Source organism: Micromys minutus, assembly GCF_963924665.1.
Source record: "Micromys minutus genome assembly, chromosome: 16".
Taxonomy (NCBI): domain Eukaryota; kingdom Metazoa; phylum Chordata; class Mammalia; order Rodentia; family Muridae; genus Micromys; species Micromys minutus.
In genome coordinates this window covers 48,433,587-48,455,643 of record NC_137985.1, presented here as the reverse complement: position 1 = coordinate 48,455,643, position 22,057 = coordinate 48,433,587, and the positions used below count along the sequence as shown (strand labels likewise).

Sequence of the window (22,057 nt, the reverse complement as noted above, 5' to 3'; positions counted from 1 at the left end):
TTGTCAGTGTGGGCCTGACCTCAGATGGGAAGAGCTTCTTCTGACGCCTGGATTTTTCAGTCTTTGGCTCCTAGGCTGGAAATCAATAGGACAGGACTCAGGGGCAGAAGCAGTTGAATGTCTGCGTGGTTGGAAGGTGACTAAGGGATCATTTTGAATTTGCGTTAGCAAACATAATCACCTAGCTTTTTAAACTCAGCCACTGTGGTTTACTTGGGTGGGGATGAAGATGCGGGGCCATTACCTCAGAACCAGAGGCAAAGGTGTCTAAAAACAATTTCAGCACTGCAGGGGGGCTCGGGAGCGACAGCTCCTGGTGGGCGCGCATCCTTACGGGGAGGGGGGTACCTGGGAAACCCTGGCTGTCCCCGCTGAGTCAGCAAGATCCTAAAGGGACGCTCCGCCCTGGCCTGCCGCAGCCTCGCGTGGCGTGGGGCAATTAGGCGCCGCACCCGCCCGCTTGGCTGCGCGACGCGCGGGGGCGGGGCCGCTGTCAAAGCGAGGTCCTACCAAAGGACCGCGACTTGTATTCTCTTTAGGAAAAAAAAAAAAAAAAGACCTCATGATCCTGTCACGACAAAGCGTTGGACAGTAGGTGGGAGGGTCTAGACTGGGTGCCTCACGTCCGATGCCGCAGCAAAAGGACTGGCCGAGTGACTCGAGTGGCAGAGCGGGAGCGCAGCGCGGCGCGGCGCGGTGCGGCGCGGGGCTTTTGTGTGGCGTGGGTTTCCTAGCCCAGCGACCGTGCTGATTGATAGCAGGACGCTCTGTTCAAGGGAAGGGGACGTCTTCTCCGTCAGACCCTACCGCCGAGGCTCTTGGGGTTCTTCCCGCAGACTGCTCGTCAAGCTCGAGAGAGCTGGGGCGTGGCGCCAAGACTTTCAAAAAACCCGCACAAGCCGAGAGCAGAATGTGTCGTTTGCTTCTTGCGCGCAAGCGGAGTCGAGCCCGCCTTCCTCTGCCCTGGCGCACCGACCGCCTTCGTCTCTAGCGCCCTCCCGGGCCCCGGGAGAACAATGCCGGTCCTCTCCGCGCGCAGGAAGAGGCTGGCGAGCACGGCCGGGCCGCGGCGGGGAAGCGGCCCCAGCTTGGCAGTTCGGTGGGTTCCTCCTTTAGGCCCAGATCCAGTCTCAGACCGCGGTCGCTGCCGCGCACCGATGCGGCCTCGGGGGCCTATGTGCACCGCAGCACGGAGAGGGGCAGGCCGCGGCCCGAGGCTGCTCCCGGGACCTCCCGGGAGAGACCTCCAGCGCCACGGCCCGGACCCTGGCGGGGCAGGCCAGTCCCCCAGAGTCAGCGAGTTACGGGCTAGAGCGGCCAGGCCTCTGGGCCGGGTCGAGCCCGGGCCGCCGACGGCTGCGTCACGCGAAGGGGCGGTGCTGCCACGGGCGGAGGCCAGAGCCGGAAGCGGAAGAGGCGCTCGGAGTGGGGAGTGGGGCCTAGCCGCAGCCGGAGCCTGGGAGACGGTGAGTGTGGGCCTGGGCCCGCGGCCGGGCAGCTGGGGTCAGTCAGTGGGGACGGCCAAGTTGGTACGGGTACCTTGGCACCCGGTCGGGTCTCGGCGTGTACCTATTTCCCTCTTCTGCCCACGTCAGGCCGCGGCCCCGACCTCTCACCCCTGACCCGCCGCTTCTCTCCTGGAGGGCGGTCACTGCAGACCCCTTTTCTGGTTCCCGCGGTGTTGGAGGCGGAGCTCCAGCTGCCTCGGAGCCGGCTGGGAGGATCCGCTTTGGGCCCCGCGCCGGCCCGCAGGCTGGGGTCGCGTCCGACCTGGTCTATCCTGGAAAGGCTTTCCCTGCCCCGAGCTCGAGGCTTAGCCCGCAGATCTCCTTCGCGCGCCGCCTGGAGTTTGATTCTGGCTCAGGCTGGCCATCCCTTTAGTCGCCGGGTCTTCCCTTGGCGGTTACGGGGAACGGGGCTCTGAGATCCCTGGGATCCGGGAGGAAGGAAGGGACTCGAGGGCGGGCCGCCGGCCCCCTCGGTGTTTTGTTATGATGGGACCGCTCCATCCCGGAGAATGGGCCAGACCAAGCCAGGAGTACAAATGTCCAGGCAGCTCCTCGGTCCGGTCGGGAGCCTCTATGCTTTAGTTCCGGGTGCGGGTTCCCTGATGCTTGGGTGGGAATTGCCTGAGTCTAGCCCCCATCGAGGCGGAGTTGGCTGCCTTCCAGCTTCCTTCCTCCGTGCCCTTGAAAAGGAGGAGCGTTTTGCCCGGTGGCAGCCGCAGCTTGCGAGGTGGCTGGTTTGAGGTTGCAGTGGTGGGGCACTGCCAGCCAAAAATAACCATGGGTCGCTTGGGTGGCAGGAATCCGGGAGGGCAGCCGCTGACCTGTCTGGCTGCTCTTCTTGTTAACCCGGTTCTCTAGCCAGGAACAGCAAATGAGAAGCCAGAGAGGCCTGTGCTCAGAGAAAAGCTGGCATCCTTAGCTTGGTTTCTGGTCACATTGCCTTTTCTTCCTTGTGCGGAGCAGAGCCTCCCGAAGCCTAATTGCGGCCTTTAAGTTTTAAGAAGCTTCTCTGCTGAGGTCTCAGGGAATCAGGGAATTTGTGAGAAATGGGTCCAAAAGACCCGGCTGGGAGGATGACGTGGGACACCTGGTATTTCCCATTTTTCACCTGCCTGGGATGGGTTGCAAGGGAGATGATTTCCATTACTGCCTATGTGTGGTACTTCATGGCCAAAATACTTGGCCATCTTTGCCAGTCTGAGAGGTGTTATCTTTGTTTTTCAGGCATGACAACTGAGGTCTAGAGTGGCTTGTATAAAGCCACAGGGCCAGTAAGTGGCAGCACTGAGATCATCCTGCCAAAACTTCCTACTCTGTCCCTTGGAAGGAAGGAATTATAAGTTAAAGCATTCAACATAGCTCTGAGTGTTACCTGGAATCTTCTCAGTGCTAATGAAAGGCTGTCTTTAGTACTTTTTGTGGCTCAAACCTGTGCTAGGCTTTTGACTTTATAGGGCAGACATATTTAATTCTTACGGAGCCTGTAAGAGATTATTGTTCCCTTGTTTCAAGAGGAGGCTGAAGCTCACAGTGGTTTAATAACTTGCCCAAAGGCAAACAGTGAAGTGGCAGTGCTGTGGCTCAGGTTGGCATTTGACTCAAGCTGTGACTTTCCACTCAAGTACACGTGTGTGTGGTCATAGAAATCCATCTGGGTCCCAGAGGGAAAATTTTGGCCTGCTGTAGATTAGACCACATTACCACATCCTCCAGATAGCATGCTTAGGGTGCTCTGTCTGCCTGGTGAAGATGGGGAGGACCACTCGCCTTTCGGGAAGACGTGTGCCCGTGCCAGTAGGATGTCTTTTGGGTCAATTAGTGAGACATGAGATACTGCTTTCAGACCATAGCTTGAGCACCTGCCATAAGATAATGGGGGCGGGGGCACATTCAGATGCTTGTGAAAACAAGTCTACAGATTTTATGTAGTGTTTATCACCAAGTATTTCTGGGTGCCTAGACTTTTCAGATGTGGGGTGGGGTTGCAAGTGGGAAGATAGATGGCAGTGCCTTTCTTTCTCAGGGTTCCCAGAGGCTCCCAGAGGTTTAGGTAAATTGTCTCCCCATCCTGTCATACACAAGCACCTATTTCATCTTTGGACTGTGCTGGTGAGATGGAGTGGCCTTGATGGATTTGTTTAAAAGGTCCAAGCCTAGGACTATGCACTACTAGAGGTTGGGTGTGAACAGTTGAAGCAAACAAGATGTGCTCTCATGCCTGGCCATCTGGTGGAGAAAATGGAAGGAGCTGGATATGGGTGAAAACAGTGCCAGACTCATGTAGCCATCCGTCTGTCAACTGGTTGCTGGTCCCACTTGGGAGTCTCCTGTATTGAATCTAAGCACTCAGTGGCTAAGGAATATTTGTCCTACTTCCCAGTGTAGACCAACAGTCAGTCTTGGCTCCTCCAGAGATAGGGCACACAAGTGCTGGAGTAGGAGGAGCTAGAAGGGATGGCAGTGGTGTGTTAAAGATGAAACATCTGGTGTGGGACTCTAGTTGGTCTGAGGGCCACTAACCTGCCTCAGGCTAGAAGCGTAGATTCCCTGAGGATTGTGGCACCTTCCTGGGCTGAGACTGAGGTCAGTAAGAGCTGGGCAGGCTTTCTGGGCCTAGGCCTACTTGGCTGGAACCTGGTAGAGGTAGGGATTATTAGTGAGACATTGTGTCTTTGCTCAAGGGGTCAGAGCTCTCATTTCTACTGTGTTTCTTCACTGACTGAAGAGTTAATTTCTTTGAGTTGAGTCCAGTTTATTGCTTTAGCCAGGCAAGTTTCAGTTTAGTACCTTGGCTCTATGCCATCAGTTCATTAGCTTCAGGCTTCTAGAACATTTAGGTTATAGGATCCCATAGTGAGCAAAAAAGCTCTCCTCCTGTCCTTGGCATCTCTGGCAGTGCTCAGCATCCCATTATACTGCGTCTGCGCCCTGACCTAGCTCCAAGTGTTTAGGCCCCTAGGCCATGATGGAGAGGCACCTGTTTGTTTATTCACTGGCAAGGGAGGGAGTCATTCATCCATTCTCTGTTCTGTCACTGTGACCTCAGAGTTCTTCTTTACTTCATAAACCCCTGGGAGGGGCTGCCCCTAAACAGAACAATGGGCCTCTTCTTCAGGAGCACCTGGCTGCATCAGGCAGCCCTGTGGCTGGAAGCAGCTAGCTATGTGTTGAGCAGGGCTTTCTCTTTCTTGTGGCCTAGATGCATCACTGTAAGCGATACCGTTCCCCAGAGCCAGACCCATACCTGAGCTACCGCTGGAAGAGGAGGCGGTCTTACAGTCGGGAACATGAAGGGCGACTACGATACCCATCTCGAAGAGAGCCTCCCCCACGGAGATCACGGTCCAGAAGGTGAGTGGGATCTGGATTGGAAGAAACACTTCTTTCCTCAGCTAAAGAGCAAAATGACCCAGAGGCTCTGGAGGCTTCAGGTTCCTTTAGATGACTGCTTTTTGCCCTGACCTCTTTGGGATCCATGCCTATCCTTACTCCTTTTCCTGACCTGAACAGAAGTTACCTTCCTTGTCACCCTTTCTTTGTCACAGAGTGTTCTTTCTCCCTCTGTATTTTCTAGGCTAGTACCCTACCCTTGAGGGTGGAAGTAGGAACATCACCTTAGCCTTGGAAAGAATGGTCCCAAGACCTATCTGAGTTCCCAGATCTAAGTTACAGTTGTACCAGGCTGGACAACTCTGCTATTTTTGGAGGCCTTCCTGGTTCCCCTTCCTCTTCTCCTTCCTCCCTCTGTGGCACTGGAGGGACATTGTCATTACCAAAGGCTCTGGAGAGTAAGCTTGGTACCTTTGTACCTCTCCTACCCTGTTTACTTCCCCTCAGCTTGGATACTTCAGCTCTAACAGGTTTTCCTTTTGAGCCTTTGCAGGGGCCCCACCAAAGGCCTCTTGCCTGCTGGCAGGAACCTGGCTCGTAGGGCCCTTCTTGGCTCATGTCGCTACCCCCTCTTGGCAGCCATGATCGTATACCCTACCAGCGGAGGTACCGGGAACACCGTGACAGCGATACATATCGATGTGAAGAGCGGAGCCCATCCTTTGGAGAGGACTGCTATGGGTCTTCACGTTCTCGACATCGGAGACGGTCACGAGAGAGGGGGCCGTACCGTACCCGCAAGCATGCCCACCACTGTCACAAACGCCGTACCAGGTCTTGTAGCAGCGCCTCCTCGGTGAGTGGTGGCCAAAGTGTGCTAATAGGGGCCTAAGGCCCCACCTCTTTCTCGCCTTCTCTCAGGCTAGCTGGTCTGGGTGAGTACTGGCAACCCCGTGTACATACACCATTGTGGGTACACACATGGGATGTGTGTATGCGTGTGCACGTGTGCATGTGTGTGCTGTCTAGTACAGGACTGAGCAAGGATGTTATGCCTTCCATCTTCTGGCCCCTTGCCAGTGGCAACTATAGGGGCTTTGGCTCCGGCGTTGGCTGATTCCCAGCCTGTCTACCTACTATTCCAGACACAGGCCACATGGTACATATGATTGGGACATACTTCTCAGGGCCAGTACTAAGATTGTTGGTTTGAAGTTTGGGGCAATGTGGCCTGGTCTTTTTAATATCAGGTCTTGTCCCTATCAGGGCCGCCCCGTAGCTAAGTGCTTTGATGAGTGTGGACTTGACCACCACTGCAGCCTCATCTCCATAGCCCTCTTCTCCCAGAGGACCAGAGTCTGCATTACCCAATCAAAAAGGAACACTTTACCAGTCAGTTTTATTTTTCTTTTTTAAATGCTGTTAGTCCAACCCAGGACCCATTCATACTAGGCATGTACTCTACCACTGACCTGTACCACACCCCATTCCCCACACCTCCTCTTTGTTTTGAAAGTCTTATGTATTCCAGGCTGGCCTAAAACTCATGATCCTTTTCTCTCTACTTCCTGAGTGCTAGGGACCACTGCCTGGCTTCCTAGCCCTTTCTTTTTCTTTCTTCCTTTTTTCTTTTTCTTTTTCTTTTTTTTTTTTTTTTTTGATATGGGTCTTGAATTTCTGTGTTTACCTTTCCAAGTTGCTGGTCTGTAAGAGCACTTCACTTTGCCCTGTCAATCAGCTCGGATTGGGAGCTTCTCATCTGACCTCCAGCCAGGCTCTCTTCTACCTTGTTCCTTTGTAGGTGGGTTACTTAAGGAGTGGTAGCTATCTGTGTGATGAGGTCCCAGGCCTCACCTTGTTGCAGGCCACTTAAATAATAGAGGTTGGCCATCATTCTAGGGTGGTGTGTTGAACAGACCAAGAGCTCACATGGTACTCAATTCCATGGAAAAGGAAAGTCACTTGTGATTCCAAATTATGTGCTGTCTTCTTTTCTTCCTGTTTGTTCTCCCTGTGTTGTCCTTCTGCTGGCCAAGAGGCCTCTTAGTAGTCGTGGGTTTGGTGGAGGTTTTCTCTACCTAGCGCTGTGACTTGAGTGGTGGGAGTTGAAGGTTGACTCTTGCAGGTGAATCAAGCATGGCCTGTGCCTCACACAGTGCCATATGATGCTGCCACTGGATGGCAGTGCAAGTCTGGTGCTCTGCTCATTTTTGGTGCCCTCTGTCGTTGTGGGATGGGTTTGGCTTATGAGTAGCACAAGTCTTAAGGCCAGGTCAGGAGCTGGCTTGAGGCCTGAAGGTCGGCTGGCCCAAAGGATCTCAGCCAGGCTCATTTCCTGCTGGAGTCTGGTGGCAGTAGGGCTGCTGGCAGAAGTTTGTTTCTGGTAGTTGGTTAAGTCTGGCCAAGGATGTCATGTGGGGGCAGGTAGTAGCTTGGTTCTATGTGGCAGGTGTTGAACATGTTGTAAGGTTGTGAGGGCTAGCATAGGCAGGCAAAGAAGGGCTGAGCATACTGTTGCTGCTTAAGCCAAGATAGCCCTACAACCCGTTCAGAAGGTTGGACTCAGGTTGGGCCAGCCGCCTTTTTTTTGCGCCGACTTCAGCTCTGGCCAGAGTCATGGGAGGGTCAGGGAGGGGGAGACTTAGAAGAGGAGGGAGTCAGGGCTGTGGCTGTCCTTGGGGCCTGGCCCCTCTGTGTCAGAGGCTGGATATCTTTCTGAGCATTTGTGGCACTCTTCTTAGAGATAATGTCCGAGTTTTCTTACATACCTGTAGCTGTTTTTGCTTTTCTGTTTTGAAGTCAGTTTGTGTCTTGACGTGTCCCTTGCAATATCCCTATCGTTATATATGCTGTGTGCCTTATGAAATGCTGGGATCTGGAAAATCCAACCAACCAACCCACCGGCTCCTCACCGTCTCCACCTCTGCCTTTGACTGACACCTCAATCTGTCAATCGGAACCGCCTACCATGCGATTGGTCGGATGGCGTTTCGGGGGGCGGTGCATGCAGAGAAGCCAACAGAGCAGTAAGCGCAGCAGCCGGAGTGTGGAAGATGACAAGGAGGGCCACCTGGTGTGCCGGATCGGCGATTGGCTCCAAGAGCGATGTACAGCCACCTTTCGTAAAACTTTACCTCTCTACTTTCTACCCCCCTTGTTAGATGAGACCTCTCCTGCGTGGAGGGGCCTCTAGTGCTCGTGGCGCCTTAGTGGGGCCACCAGTAATTGCCTGAATGACACAGACACTAGCAACTTCTGTTTTAAAGAGTGTAGCAGTGAGCAAGAACCTTTGTTGTTTTTGAGGAATTGAATGCTGTGAACTTGCAGGAGCTGCCAGCCTCCCACCCTCCGGACTCTCATGCCCAGCCTCTTCTTTCTCGCAGATGAGATCGTGGGGAACCTGGGTGAAGGCACCTTTGGCAAGGTGGTGGAGTGCTTGGACCATGCCAGGTGAGCATGATGCACAGAGCTAGTGCAGCTCCTTGTGGAGGGGAGCACCATTGCTGGGTGTGTGTTGGGTTTGCCGATCTCAAAATAGGGAGACATTCTTGGGATTTGACATGCACATGATATTCCTACAAGAACTTTTTGGTTAGCGTGTGTCTCTTCCCTGGCTACCCACTTCTGAGCTGTGGCATTAAATATGTGGCCTAGTGCTGTATCCCATAAGTTTTTGGAGATTTTTGGCCAGGCCTCGTCCATTTTTCTGGTTTCTTGGGCAGAGAAAAGGGTACATATAAGGTCCTGGTAACTTTTAAGGAATACAGAGGAAGTCAGTGCAGGGCCAGTGAAGGTGAACTTCAGTTCTACCAGCAGGGCCAGGGGCTTCTTTTGGGATGAGTTACATTTATATTAAAGTCAGCTTTGGGAAGGGACCTTGCTTCAGAAGTCTGAAGTAGTGGCCTTTCCTCTTGGCCAGAGGTTGAGACCTTGGCCTTTCTCACCAAACAGCTACTACCCACCCCAGTGTGGCTAGGGTTATGAATAATCCATGTTGATTGGGGAGGCGGTACCTGTGTATGTCATGATGCGGGGGCCAGATGATTCTCTCCAATCCTAGCAGTATAACACCCCTTATCATTTGCCAGACTAGAGTCTTTTCTTCCTTCCCTGCAGCCGTGTGTTAGAGGCAACTCTCTGGGGAGCCAGCTGTGCTCCTGCCTTAAAACCCTCTAATTGCTTTAGTGCATTAGCTACAGAGGGTTGGTATCCTCATTTGAGCTATGCCAGTCACCGCTTCAGAGATGTTCTGGAGTTGTCCAAGTTATACCTCAGCCATTGATGGTGCTGTTCTTGGTCTCCCACATTAAGTGAGCTGCTCAGAAAAGACCACTGGACCCAAAGTTAGCCATTCCCTCAGCTATGAGATGAAGTGCTAATATGACTGAGAATCTTCCTCTTGCTCCCATTTTCCATTCAAATACCCCTTCATCATGAACCTAGAATGTCCTGTGACCAGATGTAGACAGGACAGATCCAAGAACTCTGGACAATAAGACAGCTATATTGTGTCAAGTAGCTGAGGGTAGGAAATGAATCTGAAGTCACTAAAGGACAGACAAGGTCTTGGGTCTTTTAAGGGGAATACAAAGGAGTCAGTGCAGGACCAGTGGAAGTGGACTTCAGCTCTGCCAGCAGCCCTGGCAGGGGCTTCTTTTGTCATAAGTTACACATATGTTTATAGGTAAGACTATTGTAGGATAGGGACCTTTTCCCAGAACTTTGTAGTAGTGGCCTTTCTTTGGGTCTGCACTGCCCAGGAACCAGAAAAAAAGGGGGAGGGGGGAGTTAGCAAAACAGGACATTCCGAAGAAGTTGTCTTTGCCTGGATGCCGATGAACTTGTTCCCAGCACCAAGGCCAATCCTTGAGGTGTCAGGATAGCCCGTGGTGGGCCAGGACCACCTCATTTCAGGTCTCCACTGCTATCTCAGTACTAGCTCTTTGGCAAGTCTTGACAACGTAGCCTGACATGTTTACTTGTCTGCTAACATCCTGCAAATGGCCTCCTGGAGTAGGGGTGGAGTATGAAGGAACTTCCTGGGACAGACAAGAGGTCTTGGTCCTCTGAGGCTGGTGGTAAATTCTGTGGCAGTTAGATTGTTGTGGGAAAGGATATAAATTAGGGTGTAGTATAAGGAGTGACCCAAGCTTCCAAAGAAAATTCCACTACTGGTTCTCTAACTGTTTGTTCAGTCTCACTGCTGCCCAGGTCGAGAAAGCTTGGCCTATAGAGTAGAGGTTGTCAGAGAAGCTTCCAGGGGTTGGGGGTGGTCAGGATTGCCTGGATTCTCAATGGGGCGCTGGAAATTTTTTAGATTCTAAATGCATGTAACAATGCAAAAGCCAGGGGCTGGAGAGATAGGTCAGCGGTGAAGAGCACTGACTGCTCTTCTGAAGGTCCTGAGTTCAAATCTCAGCAACCACATGGTGGCTAACAACCATCTCTGAAGACAGCTACAATGTACTCATATAAATAAAATAAATTTTTAAAAAAAATGCAAAAGTCAAGGCTACCCATACAAATGCCATGTGAGCAGAGGTCTGGTGTTGCTTTCAACAGGCTGGACCTCAAGTATGAACAGTCTTAGGACCTGTGGTTAATGTAGTAGGGTTTGTTATGAGCTGCTGAGTTTTAGGAAAGGGGAGAGAGCTGGGCACTTGGCTTATGGGAGTCTTTGTTTTTCCTGCTTGATAGAGGGAAGTCACAGGTTGCCCTGAAGATCATCCGTAATGTGGGCAAGTACCGGGAGGCTGCTCGTCTAGAAATTAATGTTCTCAAGAAAATCAAGGAAAAAGACAAAGAAAATAAGTTGTGAGTATCTGCAAAGAGTGGACAGGCATCACTCAGTGGGTGGCATTCTCTAGTTACAGCTGCCCAGACTCCCTGGGACATCTCGGTGTCCTCACATTTGGTACTGTTCTCACAGTACTTGGGGAGTTTGACAGGTGTTCTTTCTGTAAAGAGCCCTTGGACTTCAGGCTCTACACTGCCTGGCTTTGTTCTGGAGTAGCCCAAGCCCTGCATTTATGAGTTAAGGGATTTAGCAGGTTGGAGACACTGACAGACACCAGTCAACTTCTCTATAAGCACTTAACTGTGCAGAGGTGATGTGCCTGCCCAGGTCCTCAAAAAGCTTATTAGTACATGGAGGCCTGTGCTGTACTGGTGCAATTGTCTGCCCCTCAGTAACTGTTAGGACTGTTTACCCTGGGTGCCACAGGTGAGTTGGGAGCAAAATGTAGCCCTCCATACAACAGAAGTACTATTCTTGCTTAGAACCCATCTGTGTAATAGAGGATTGAGACATGTGTTCTGGCTCTGAGGCTTGCTTTTTATCTTGGTGTGTAGAACAGTGGCTAGGTGAGGCAGAGCTTGAACCCCACCTGTCCTTTTCCTCTAGCCTTTGTGTCCTGATGTCTGACTGGTTCAACTTCCATGGTCATATGTGCATCGCCTTTGAGCTCCTGGGCAAGAACACCTTTGAGTTCCTGAAGGAGAACAACTTCCAGCCTTATCCCCTACCACATGTCCGGCACATGGCCTACCAGCTCTGTCATGCCCTTAGATGTAAGTGTTCATTGTTGGTTGGTGCATGGAGTACATTACCCTCAAAAATAAAAGTCACCTGGTGGTCTTGCTGTCCTCCAGCCCACTTGTTCATTCTCCAAGGCCTCATAGGTCTAGAGCCTCTGGCTGAAAGGTCCTTCTGCCTTCAGATAGGAATTGTAGTGCAAGGATAGAAAAACTTGAGTTTCCTGGAGGGACGTCATGGGCCAGGCTCTTCCCCAGGTTAGGAACAGGCAAATGCTTTAGAAGTGGTCTAACTACTAACCCTGCCTTGGCAATGGAAAGAGGAAAGGGTAGAAGGTGGACCTGACTTCCTTAGGCCCTGCTACTCGGACTTTATCACTCATCTTTCCCCCAACCTTGAACAGCAGCTTTGATGGTACTGTAGAACTTACGTTGCAAGGCTTAGAAAGTGACAAGTGAAAGGCTTAGAACTAAGGTGTGCAGGGCCTGAATATGTGTGGGAAATGAACCAACCAGTAAAGGAAAGGACTGGGATGTTGACTCACTCCAGTGGAGAAGGAACATGCTAGAGAGTGCTCTGGTTTAGGTGAGGTCATGGAATTGCGAGGCCAAGTGGGAACCTTGAGGTTGAAAAGTGATGATAACAGGATGTAGAGTGGGGGCACATGATCCAAGTCACACTGCTGTGTTGTGAGGCCTGTTAGATAGCTAGTGCTGAGGAAAAGGATTTCCCCATGCTACAGCTTCAGTGATGTGGCGAGGCTTTACCTCTGTAGAGTGGCTTTTTTTTAATGGAAAAACACTCCTTACACCCTTACCTTCTGAATGCTTATGAGGTTTCACAGAGCTCTTTGAAAGCTGGGAAAGGCTAGGGCCTAGAATGGTGAGTAAGCCTACGGTCTCAATATGTGCTTCTCCCTCTCCTAGTTCTACATGAGAACCAGCTGACCCACACAGACTTGAAGCCAGAGAACATCTTGTTTGTGAATTCTGAGTTTGAAACTCTCTACAATGAGCACAAGGTAGACAGCACTGACTGGGTGGGCAAGAATGTGGCCCTGCTCTTAGGTAGGTTATCTACCTGAGCAGACTGACCTAGGTGGCATGCCTTGCCTTCAGAGCTGCGAGGAGAAGTCAGTGAAGAACACCAGCATCCGAGTGGCAGACTTTGGCAGTGCCACATTTGATCATGAACATCACACCACCATTGTGGCCACTCGTCACTATCGCCCACCTGAGGTGATCCTTGGTGAGTGGGCTTCATAACCTTCAACATTGTTTACACTGGGCAGTTATCAAAAATGAATAGCTGGAGTGCTGCAGAGATGGCTCAGAGGTCAAGAGCATTAGCTGCTTTTCCAGAGGTCCCGAGTTCAATCCCTAGCAACCACATGGTGGCTCATGATGTTATGAGATCTGGTGCCCTCTTCTGGCCTGTAGGTATACATGGATGCAGAACAATGTATATATAATAAATACATCTTAAAAAAGAAAGTAGCTGGATGTGGTGGCATACACCTGTAATCTAAGCCCTTAATAGGTAGAGGCAGAACAAACTGGTTAAGGCCAGCTCTGGGCTACCCAAGATCCTGTTTCAAAATGAGGTAAAAGTGGTGGTAAACAGTGTCCATCAATTTGCCATCCAGGTCTAAATATCATCTGGGATGAGACAGACTTGGTCTTAGTTAATGGGGCTTAGACAAGAGTTCTGCCAGCCAGACTGATAGCTTCCTAGGAATTTGGGGTATTAGGTCTCATATCTTACCATCTTGGTTTACAGAGCTGGGCTGGGCACAGCCCTGTGATGTCTGGAGTATTGGCTGCATTCTCTTCGAGTACTACCGTGGCTTTACACTCTTTCAGGTATAGTACTGCATTGGTGGATTGCAGGGTACATGGCAGGAAGCTCCGTGGTTGAGGAATTGATGTCTTCCATCCCTATGATGTGAGTCTAAATTCTTAAGGGTTAGTTAGGTTGCTTAGGGGAAGGAATCAGTTGAAGAATCTAAAGCAGGTAGGGAGGATTTTATCAAGGACAAGACTGGATACAGAAAAATTCTATCTGGGCAAGAGTGTAACTTAGGCATCCTTTTGCATGAAGAACCAACCTGGTGTGCCAGTAGCCAGCCAGGTATACCTGTTCCAGGCTTATGGGCTGCCACTAAGTTGGGTTTTCCTTTCCTAGAGTAGGGAGAGCCCTTGGCCTTTCCTCATGCTATGTTCTCCCAATGTAAGAAGAGGCTGGGCTTAATTCCTACTTGCTCTGTCCCTGGTCTTCTGCAGACCCATGAAAACAGAGAACACTTGGTTATGATGGAGAAGATCCTGGGACCCATCCCGTCACACATGATCCACCGTACCAGGTAAGTCGTCTCCATGGTTCTGGGTCATCAGGGTGCCAGAGATAACAGCCCTTGCCAAGTACTCTGGTTCTCCAAGCTGCTACAGTAGCCTTTGCTATATGTCTCTTAAACCAATCTGGTAAAAGCTATTGCCCCCACTTGGTAGGTCAGGCCCATACCTCTATTCTTGCCTTGTTGAAGACTGACAGGAACCACCCTTTCCCACTTCTTACCCAATCTGTTGACACTAAGGATTTCTACCCCTTGACTCCCTGTTCTCCTCCCCTTTAACTTTCCAGGAAGCAGAAATATTTCTACAAAGGGGGCCTGGTTTGGGATGAGAACAGCTCTGATGGGCGGTATGTGAAGGAGAACTGCAAACCTCTGAAGGTCAGTTTCTGGCTCCCCCAGCTCAGCTCATGCCAAGGAGACCCCAGGCATTGGGCAAACAAGCAACAGAGACAGGATGGGCAGCCAACAGCTGCCTGATCATCTCAGTTCTCTGTGAGGCAGCACCCGAGACTACTGGGTACTGGCAGTGAGGCTTTCTGCGTGCTGCCCCAGGGCCCTTAGCCCTGCCCCTGTCCACAGGGTGGCTGAAAATGTAATGGGGGAAAAATCCCAGAAGAGCCAGCTGTCAGACTGCTATTTCCTGTCCCTCTCTCTTCTCTGAATTTTGGGAAGAACTAGGCAGGACTGAGGCAAGGGGGAGGGAAGACCTAGATGTGGCCAAAGGAGGCCTGTCAACTGTAATTTGGTACCTGGACAAGTGCATTTTACAGAGGTGATTTCTACCCACCCATCAGAACTTTGCATGTGGGGTAGAGGCACCAACCCAGCAAGATCCCACCCGGTAGCCTAAGTTCTGAGCATGAAAGGAAAGGAGCGGCTGTTCTGTCCTGGAAGGCAGAAGTAGTCCTCCAGGGAGGCATCACTGCCTCCTCGACCCATCCCAGCAAGGGGACTGCGGTGGCTTCCCACAACCCTGTCATCAAACTGAGGCACCTTGTGTCCTTGAGCAGAGTTACATGCTCCAGGACTCCCTGGAGCATGTGCAGCTGTTTGACCTGATGAGGAGGATGTTAGAGTTCGACCCTGCTCAGCGCATCACACTGGCAGAAGCCTTGCTGCACCCCTTCTTTGCTGGCTTGACCCCCGAGGAGCGGTCCTTCCACAGCAGCCGTAACCCCAGCAGATGACAGGTGCAGGCCAGCACATGAAGAATTGGAGAGCTGGACTGGGCTGCTGGCCCCTTTTCTCCAGCCTCTCCCACTGGCCTCAGAGCCAGAGCCACCGATGAACAGTGCAATGTGAAGGAAGGCAGGAGCCTGCAAGAGATTGGGGGGATGTGGTGCCCAGCTGCCAGAGAGCACAGATTGGACCCAAGCTATTTATATGTTGTAAAGTTATAATAAAGTGTTTCTTACTGTTTGTAACCCCCTGGTACCAGTGTGTCCATCTCCAGGCTCCTTGCCTTCTCCCTACGCTGACTTATTAATAAAGTCTTTCTTAGCAGCTCAGCTTGTGGAAAGCTAAGTGTGGGTTGGGTGAGACACAGAAAGGCAGCTAATGCATAAGCTAGAAGCTGGAACATCCATCCCTCTAGGGCAGGGGTTCTCACCTTGTGGGTGACAACCCCTTTAGGGACTGAACAACCCTTTCACAGAGGTCACCAAAGGCCATAGGAAAACATGTTTACATTATGAAATAATATTAGTAAATTGTTATAAAGTAGCAACGAAAGCATTTTTTAAGTTCACAGCATTTAGAAGGTTGAGAATCACTGCTCTAGGGTTTAGTTTTGTCCCCAAGAGACTTGGCAGACCTAGAAAGGCTCTTGTGTTTTCATTTCGAGACCCGACTTACTACAGCTAACCAAACAGAATCTGGTTACAGCCTCAGTTGTCTTGTCACTGTACATACCCACACCCAAAATCCCAGGGATTAGAGAAGCAGCACTCCATCACTCTACAAGGAAGTTTAGATAGCACAGATTTCCGTCACTTTATTGTGCTGGCTTTGGGTTCCCCAAGAGCTGCATGCATTAGTGACAGAGTTGACCACCTGACTGAAACCAGCCACCGAGCAGGAACTTCATAAAGAGCTGCAGGAAGAAGTAACACATGTTCAACTCTAGGTAGGGAGGCCCAGTTCAGGAGCAGAGAGAACGGCCCAATACTGCTAGCCACCTTCAGGACCAGAGTGCTACCTCATTTTATGTGTGTCCAGTAGCCTGTGTTTAGTATCCTTTAGTGGCTGCCTGCTGTTCAATTGTAACCCTGCCTTTAGAAAAGAGGCCAGCTTGAAAGCTACAAAGTTCTGTTGCGTAGCTCAGGCTGCCAGTCCTCTGGCCTCTCCTGCAGCTGGAGATGACTAAAGAGAAAAGCTAGAAAGAAAGGAAAGGCTATCACCATCTGTTCCTGGCCATATTCCTACAAGAGAGCAGCCTTAAGTTTATGGTACCAGGGTTTCCCCTATACCCACACATATTAGCGAGACCATCTGCCCAGCCACCCATACCCCTCAACCAGTGACAGAGCAGAAAGCCTGTGGGAAAAGCTTCCAAGTACAAGACCCTTATAAAGGTCTCTGCTAAGGCTCCAGGCATGGTCCTATCCTAACCTGAAGGACCCAAGCCCAGGAAGATGCTGAGGATAATGCCCTAGGATCTGAGCAGTGCTATGTTCCCATGGCTGAATCCCACCACTTACGTCATCTATGACGGCTCATTTCTGGCATGTTTGAGACAGGCCACTAGTCCCAAGTCTGCACACTTGGAAGGGCAACTCTAGAGGATTAAAGCCTAAACCTAAGAACTGGAGTGAAGCCATGACAGGAGGGGGACACATGTCACCTGTTCAGGGATAGCTGTAAACAGCTATTTCCAGCGACGGGCAGACAGTATTATTTATGGACAAGGAGGTAGGAACTGATGGTAGGACTGAAGCACCAGGGAGCCTCCTCTAGCTCAGCACCAAGCTCCCCCAAGGTCTCCCCAATACTGAAAGCTGCATCCTGAAGGTCTGGTTCCCAACTAGAAGGTGGGCATTGTAGCTTGACAAGCACAAAACTGCTAAAAGGTGACAGCAGAACAGCCAGTCCAAAATCTCACCATAGTCATCATCCTGACACACTCCTCAGGAAAATTCCCAACATAAAACTGGAACATCTGAGGAGGATCCAAAGTTTCCAAACAAACTCTGGTGGCCTTGGGGGAAAGCAGAGACAGCACAGGTTTGTCTTCTGGATAGCTGCCATGCAGCCTGATCTACATGATTACAGGAAGAGTGTGTGCTGGTTTGCAGGGCCAGAGGAAGCATAGGAAACAAAGCCTTCTGAAATAAGAGTGGTCGAGAGCCCTAACAGGCCCCACCCCACCCCACAAAGTGCCAGCCCATGCCCAGTGGCTGTAAACCTGAAACAGTCTTAGAGCTGCCTATGTCTGTAAACAAAGCCCCAGTTAAATAGAGGCAGGGTAGGATAGAAAGATGCCTGGAGCCACTGGTCTACCCCTGACATACATGCCAGTGGGAAAGCCTCCCCTGGTTAAAGGAAGGTGGCAGGAAAGTTTTAAGTGTGTTTTGTTCTCTCACAGAAGAAACAAACCCAAGATAGTCTACAAGGTCCACAGAGCTTCACATCCTTAAGGCGTCCCTTATTGGGTTTGGCGGCAGGAGTGCGGGGAATACAGGGTCCAGCTGCCCAGAGCCCCTCTATGCAGAATGTAGGGGAATAACAAACTTGCAGCCGAAGGGTGAGTGGTAGTCGATGCCAACCTCCTGGAAGACTTGCTGGGGAATGCCAATGTCACACAAATAGACTCGGCCTGCGTGCTCCCCGAGTGGCAGAGGCAGACCCAGTGCCAGGGACCATTTGGCATCAATGCCCTGTTCAGCTTCATGCACAGGAGGGTCTATGCTGAGCACTGGTGCTCGGTTCTGGTTGGCCCAGGCCACAGCTGCCTTGTACCAGGGCTGATCCCGCAGGAAGGCATTTTCAGGACAATCCAGGCAGTTGATAACCAGGTCCACAGGGCTAGTGGGGAGATCTGCAGATAGAAAGAATGCATCTGAAAATTCCTGAAGCAGACGGCAGACCAGACTAGGGTCCATGTGGTCCCAGGAACACCTGGTTTTCTAGATATTCCCACTAATGTCTCTAATGTCTCTCCAAAGGCCAGCCTTCTCAAGGGTGTAAGGCTCTCACCTCCTCTGCCTTGCAGATAGGGTTTTATATCTGACTAACCCTGATGATGTTTACAAGTTTTGGAAAGGCAGTCAGCCCTCAGCATGCTCTCGGGGTCCAGCAGAAACACCAGCTAGCAACAGGCATTTCTACTTAAAAGCAGGCCTGTGCCTCTCACTCTGGTCAGCCTGCCTTTCTCTGGGAATTCCTCATGCAAATGGGTCCTTTCCTCCACTCAGCCCAGACTTAGGAATAGGACGAAATAATCTTTGTTCTCCCGGAACCAAAAGGGCTTCCCTATCAGCCAGTGACATGGTTCAATGCCTCATAAAAGCACTTGCTGCCAAGCCAGATGACCTGAGTTTGATCCCCAAGCCCCAAGATACACATGATAGGAGAGAACTGAATCTTTTAGACCTATACACACATGCCACAACATACGCACACCCACACAAACTTAAGTAAAATGTAGTGGCAATGTTTTCTTTTTAGAAAAAAAAAAAAACAAAAAAAAAAAACCTCCTCTGTTCTGACCAGATTACAGTTCTCTGTAACAGTAAGAATAAAAGTCTCAATATGTATGCAAATCTAGGATCAACCTAAGAAATTAACCTGAGAAGAGCAACAATGAGACTAAACTGCAGGGTCATTATCCCCAAGCCAGATTTCTGAAGCAGCTACCTTGGGAAAGTTTTTAGATAGCTAGAGGGAGGACTGGCTGGAACATGGCAATAGTGGTTTGAATGGGCTTGGCCCATGAAAAGTAGCACTATTAGGAGGTGTGGCCTTGTTGGAGGAAGTGAGTCACAGTGGGGGTGGGCTTTGAGGTATTATGTTTAAGCTCCACCCAGGGTGGAAGAGAAGCTCCTCCTGGCTGCCTGTAGAAGACAAGTGTCCTGCTGCCTTTGCATCCAGCACCAACTCTGCCTGGATGCTGCCATGAGACTGTAAGCCATCCCCAATTAAATGCTTACCTTGATCATGGTGTCTTTTCACAGAATGAAACCCTAAGACAACAGCACTGCATCAGATTGTAATCCATTCCCAGCACTCATTCTAGTGCTCAGCCTACAGTTAACAATATTGTTCAACCAGAAAGTCTCAGCTTCCCTACTTAAAACACATGCGTATAAAGTTCCTATGGGTCATGAACCAGTTGCTCACGTGAAACCCTTTGTGTGCAGAAGCCTGTGGCTCTGGTTTAGTCCTTCTGATTTGCCACGTGGACTCTGGCAAGGTCTTTCCCTTTGACCCCATTCTCACTTAAATCCTATGACAGTCACAAGTCAGTCCTATACCAGAACTGTGCTTTCTAAGTATCCCAGGCCTCCACACTGCTCAATCTCACTCTTGGTCTTCCTGGAAATGAACGTGGAGCTCTTTCTTCCACATGGCTTTCACTTGTACCTCCTCCACCCTCCTTGACCACTCCTTGGCTTCAGAAACAGAACAACCCAAGACCTCAGCCTTTCTTTCCTAACAACTTCTCTACCCCCACAACTCCAGGCTGGACCTTCCTTTTACTCCAGAGTCACAACATTTCCTGCTTGAGCAGCACTGGTTCTAACCCCTGAACACTCAAGAGACATCTAACCTGAGAGGTTCTTTCTCTGCCAAGTACTGAGGCCATAAAAACTTTCTCTCATCCTTTCTCTCTCAGATCTACTTTCATTTTATGTGTATGTATGAATGAGTACCACATTAAAGGCCAAAGACAATGTCAGATACCCTGAACTGGACCTACATATGGTTTTGAACTGCCATGAGGTGCTGGGAATTTAATCCAGGACCTCAGCAAATAGAGCAATTGCTTTGAACCATTGAACCATCCCTCCATCTTTTTTTTTTTTTTTTTTTTAAATTTTATTGGGTTGCCCAGGATGGCCTCCAAGCTGAGAATCTCTCTGCCTAGGCTGCCTGAGCTGCGCACTGGAGCCATTCCTATTTCTTCTTTTGCTTCTCTCTAGTAAGCTGATGCTCTAACTTCACAAATGATTCAGAAGTTAAGCACTTTCTATCACCCCCTCTAGTATGACTACTGTCTCAGCTACCTGTTAACCCTCATGAGAGATCTCAGAACCTTTCTGTAACCTGATCACCCACTCAAAACCCAGAGTGCTTGTCTAGCAACTGAGCTAGATAAGAAACAGGTTTGAGTCTATGGGTTTGAGACTAGTCTGGCCTATGGAAATATTCTGTTTTACAGAGAATTATCCTAGTGGAAAATCTCCCTGTTCTGCCACCAATGACTCTCCATTCCACCTAGAGTCAAAGCTCAAGCCCTGTGACCTCCAATCTCTCCATGATTCAACTTCTAGAGAGCTCTGTCCTTCTTGCTTTATTCTACCCCCAACATTTGACACTCTCTGATCTGATGTCACTCACTTGTATATTCATCTCTTCTAACCTGCATGAATCACATCAGGGGGAAATGATTTTATTTCTTTGAGACAGGGTCTCAACTATATAGCCCTGGAACTCTGTAGACCAGATGGCCTTGAGCTCACAGAGATCAGCCTTTCTTTGCATCCCAAGATTAAACCATGATTAAAGTCATCACCACCACACCGGGCTGGCAAAATGGATTGAAAGAAAAAAATCACTTCCATGTTTATTCCCAGAATTGGAAGTAGTGCCAGTCCCATAAACATTTATGAAATGAGACACTAGCAGGAATTTTCCTTCTAGATAATTTAATGACTCCCTTGGAGCATCTCTCTCTCTCTCTCTCTCTCTCTCTCTCTCTCTCTCTCTCTCTCTCTCTCTCTCTCTCTCTCTCTCTCTCTCTCTCTCTCTCTCTCTCTCTCCCCAACCCTGATTCTACTATGTAATCCCAGATGGCTTCAAACTCATAAGCCAGTCTCCTAAGAACGGAGATTTTAGGTGTGGGTCACCACCATAGAGAGCTAATGAAGAAAACTCTCCCCATGTAATGCCTTTCTACTTGGTACCACCAGGTGGCACCACCACACTGTCATGCTACCAACGAAGTAGGAAGTGTTCACCCTTCCTGAGAGCCACTTCTTTGTGAACCTAGGTCCTTACACATCAAAGTATTCTACCCTTGAGCTATACTCCAGTGCTGATGCTCACCTCTTAGGCTAGACACTTGCTGCCCTTGGGTCTTGCTGAAGAGAGACAGTTCGTTGGTAATAGACTCCAGCATCTTGACAAAGTTGGGTAGGAAGAGGATGACTTGCACATCATGGTTGGCTAGATGCCTCCCACAACTGATGCCCTGAGCCCCCTTCACATGGGGCCCGCACAACAGAGCTACTGTAGGCCTCTGGTGGACATTCTTAGGATTCAACCTAGAACACAAAAGTGGAGAAGCAGTTACCAGACAGACTGGGCCAATCCCTTGAGTCCCTATCACAGAAAAAAGTACTTGTTCTGTGGGTACCTTACTCTCCATTGCTGACCAAGTTCTGGGACCCAGAAAAAAACCAAGCCTACTACAAGCCCGCCAGGCCTGTAGTGTGGCACTCATTACTTAATGTAATGAAAATAATGTTCTTTCCATTACTTCACCAGAACAAGAAACATGCAACCCTGTTTGTCCCAACTATGTTGTAACCCAAAAACATCTTTATGTGAAGAACAGTCTAGTCCAAAAGTCCATGTGGTGGAGCTCCATGTGCTCCACCTCTAAATCCCAGGCCCCCAAGGTTAGTTGGCTCCAGCATGGTCAAGCTCCTCATCTTTTTCTACAGATGCAAGGCTCTACCTGCCATGCTCAAACTATATTCTCTGGTCAAACAGCCCTTCACATTCTTTTTCCTGTAATATTTTTATTGAATATTTGGGAATTTCACATCATGTACCTCAAAATCACACTTCCCAGTCCTCCAAAGTCTGTCTGCCACCCCTTTAAGCCCCCTCCAAAAAGGAAAAAAAAAAAAGGAAAAGAAAAACCCCACAAGTCCAATAGTCCAATTTGTGTCGCCTATATACTCACTGGAGCATAGTCAAACTCTCAGTGGCCAGCCCTTAAAGAAAAACAGGTCTTCCCCACCTGTAACCCCACCAGAAGCAGTCAATGGTGGAGAGCTATACACTTCAGTATCCTTATCACCACTTTTTAAAAGAGTTCTCTTCAATGGTTTCCTGTCTAGGTGGTTACATTTTGGGGGTGGGGTGGAAGTTGTCACTAAAGCC

The 22,057-nt window shown here is 50.0% G+C and overlaps 2 protein-coding genes across 3 annotated transcripts in view; one reads left to right on the top strand and one right to left on the bottom strand.

Annotated features, from left to right (window-relative positions):
* The first annotated feature begins 261 nt into the window (after nt 1-261).
* Nucleotides 262-15,182, top strand: CLK3 (CDC like kinase 3). 2 transcript variants are annotated; one of them, XM_080930103.1, is made up of 13 exons: nt 262-1,466; nt 4,708-4,859; nt 5,478-5,694; nt 7,849-7,945; nt 8,222-8,288; nt 10,536-10,652; nt 11,242-11,408; nt 12,300-12,394; nt 12,492-12,621; nt 13,153-13,235; nt 13,656-13,735; nt 14,014-14,104; nt 14,737-15,182. In XM_080930103.1, exons 1-13 carry the CDS (start codon nt 1,017-1,019, stop codon nt 14,911-14,913), a joined length of 1,923 nt encoding a protein of 640 aa, XP_080786229.1. In that variant the 5' UTR covers nt 262-1,016; the 3' UTR covers nt 14,914-15,182. The 2 variants fall into 2 exon arrangements, with proteins under 2 accessions (XP_080786229.1, XP_080786230.1); XM_080930104.1 differs by lacking the exon at nt 262-1,466 and adding an exon at nt 1,678-3,093.
* Nucleotides 15,183-15,778: 596 nt separating this feature from the next.
* The window catches only part of EDC3 (enhancer of mRNA decapping 3), a 37,472-nt gene continuing 31,193 nt past the window's right edge, over nt 15,779-22,057 (bottom strand). Inside the window, exons 6-7 of the mRNA XM_080929972.1 lie at nt 20,993-21,210; nt 15,779-17,762 (exon numbers count right to left, since the gene is read on the bottom strand). Of these exons, the coding sequence (XP_080786098.1) occupies nt 17,428-17,762; nt 20,993-21,210 (553 nt within the window). The 3' untranslated portion in view covers nt 15,779-17,427. The remainder of the gene's footprint in view (nt 17,763-20,992; nt 21,211-22,057) is intronic.

Coding starts and splice junctions, on each gene's coding strand:
- CLK3 (XM_080930103.1), top strand. CDS start 1,017: ATGCCGGTCCTCTCCGCGCGCAGGAAGAGGCTGGCGAGCACGGCCGGG. Junction 4,860..5,477: donor CGGAGATCACGGTCCAGAAG/GTGAGTGGGATC, acceptor CCCTCTTGGCAG/CCATGATCGTATACCCTACC. Junction 8,289..10,535: donor GAGTGCTTGGACCATGCCAG/GTGAGCATGATG, acceptor CCTGCTTGATAG/AGGGAAGTCACAGGTTGCCC.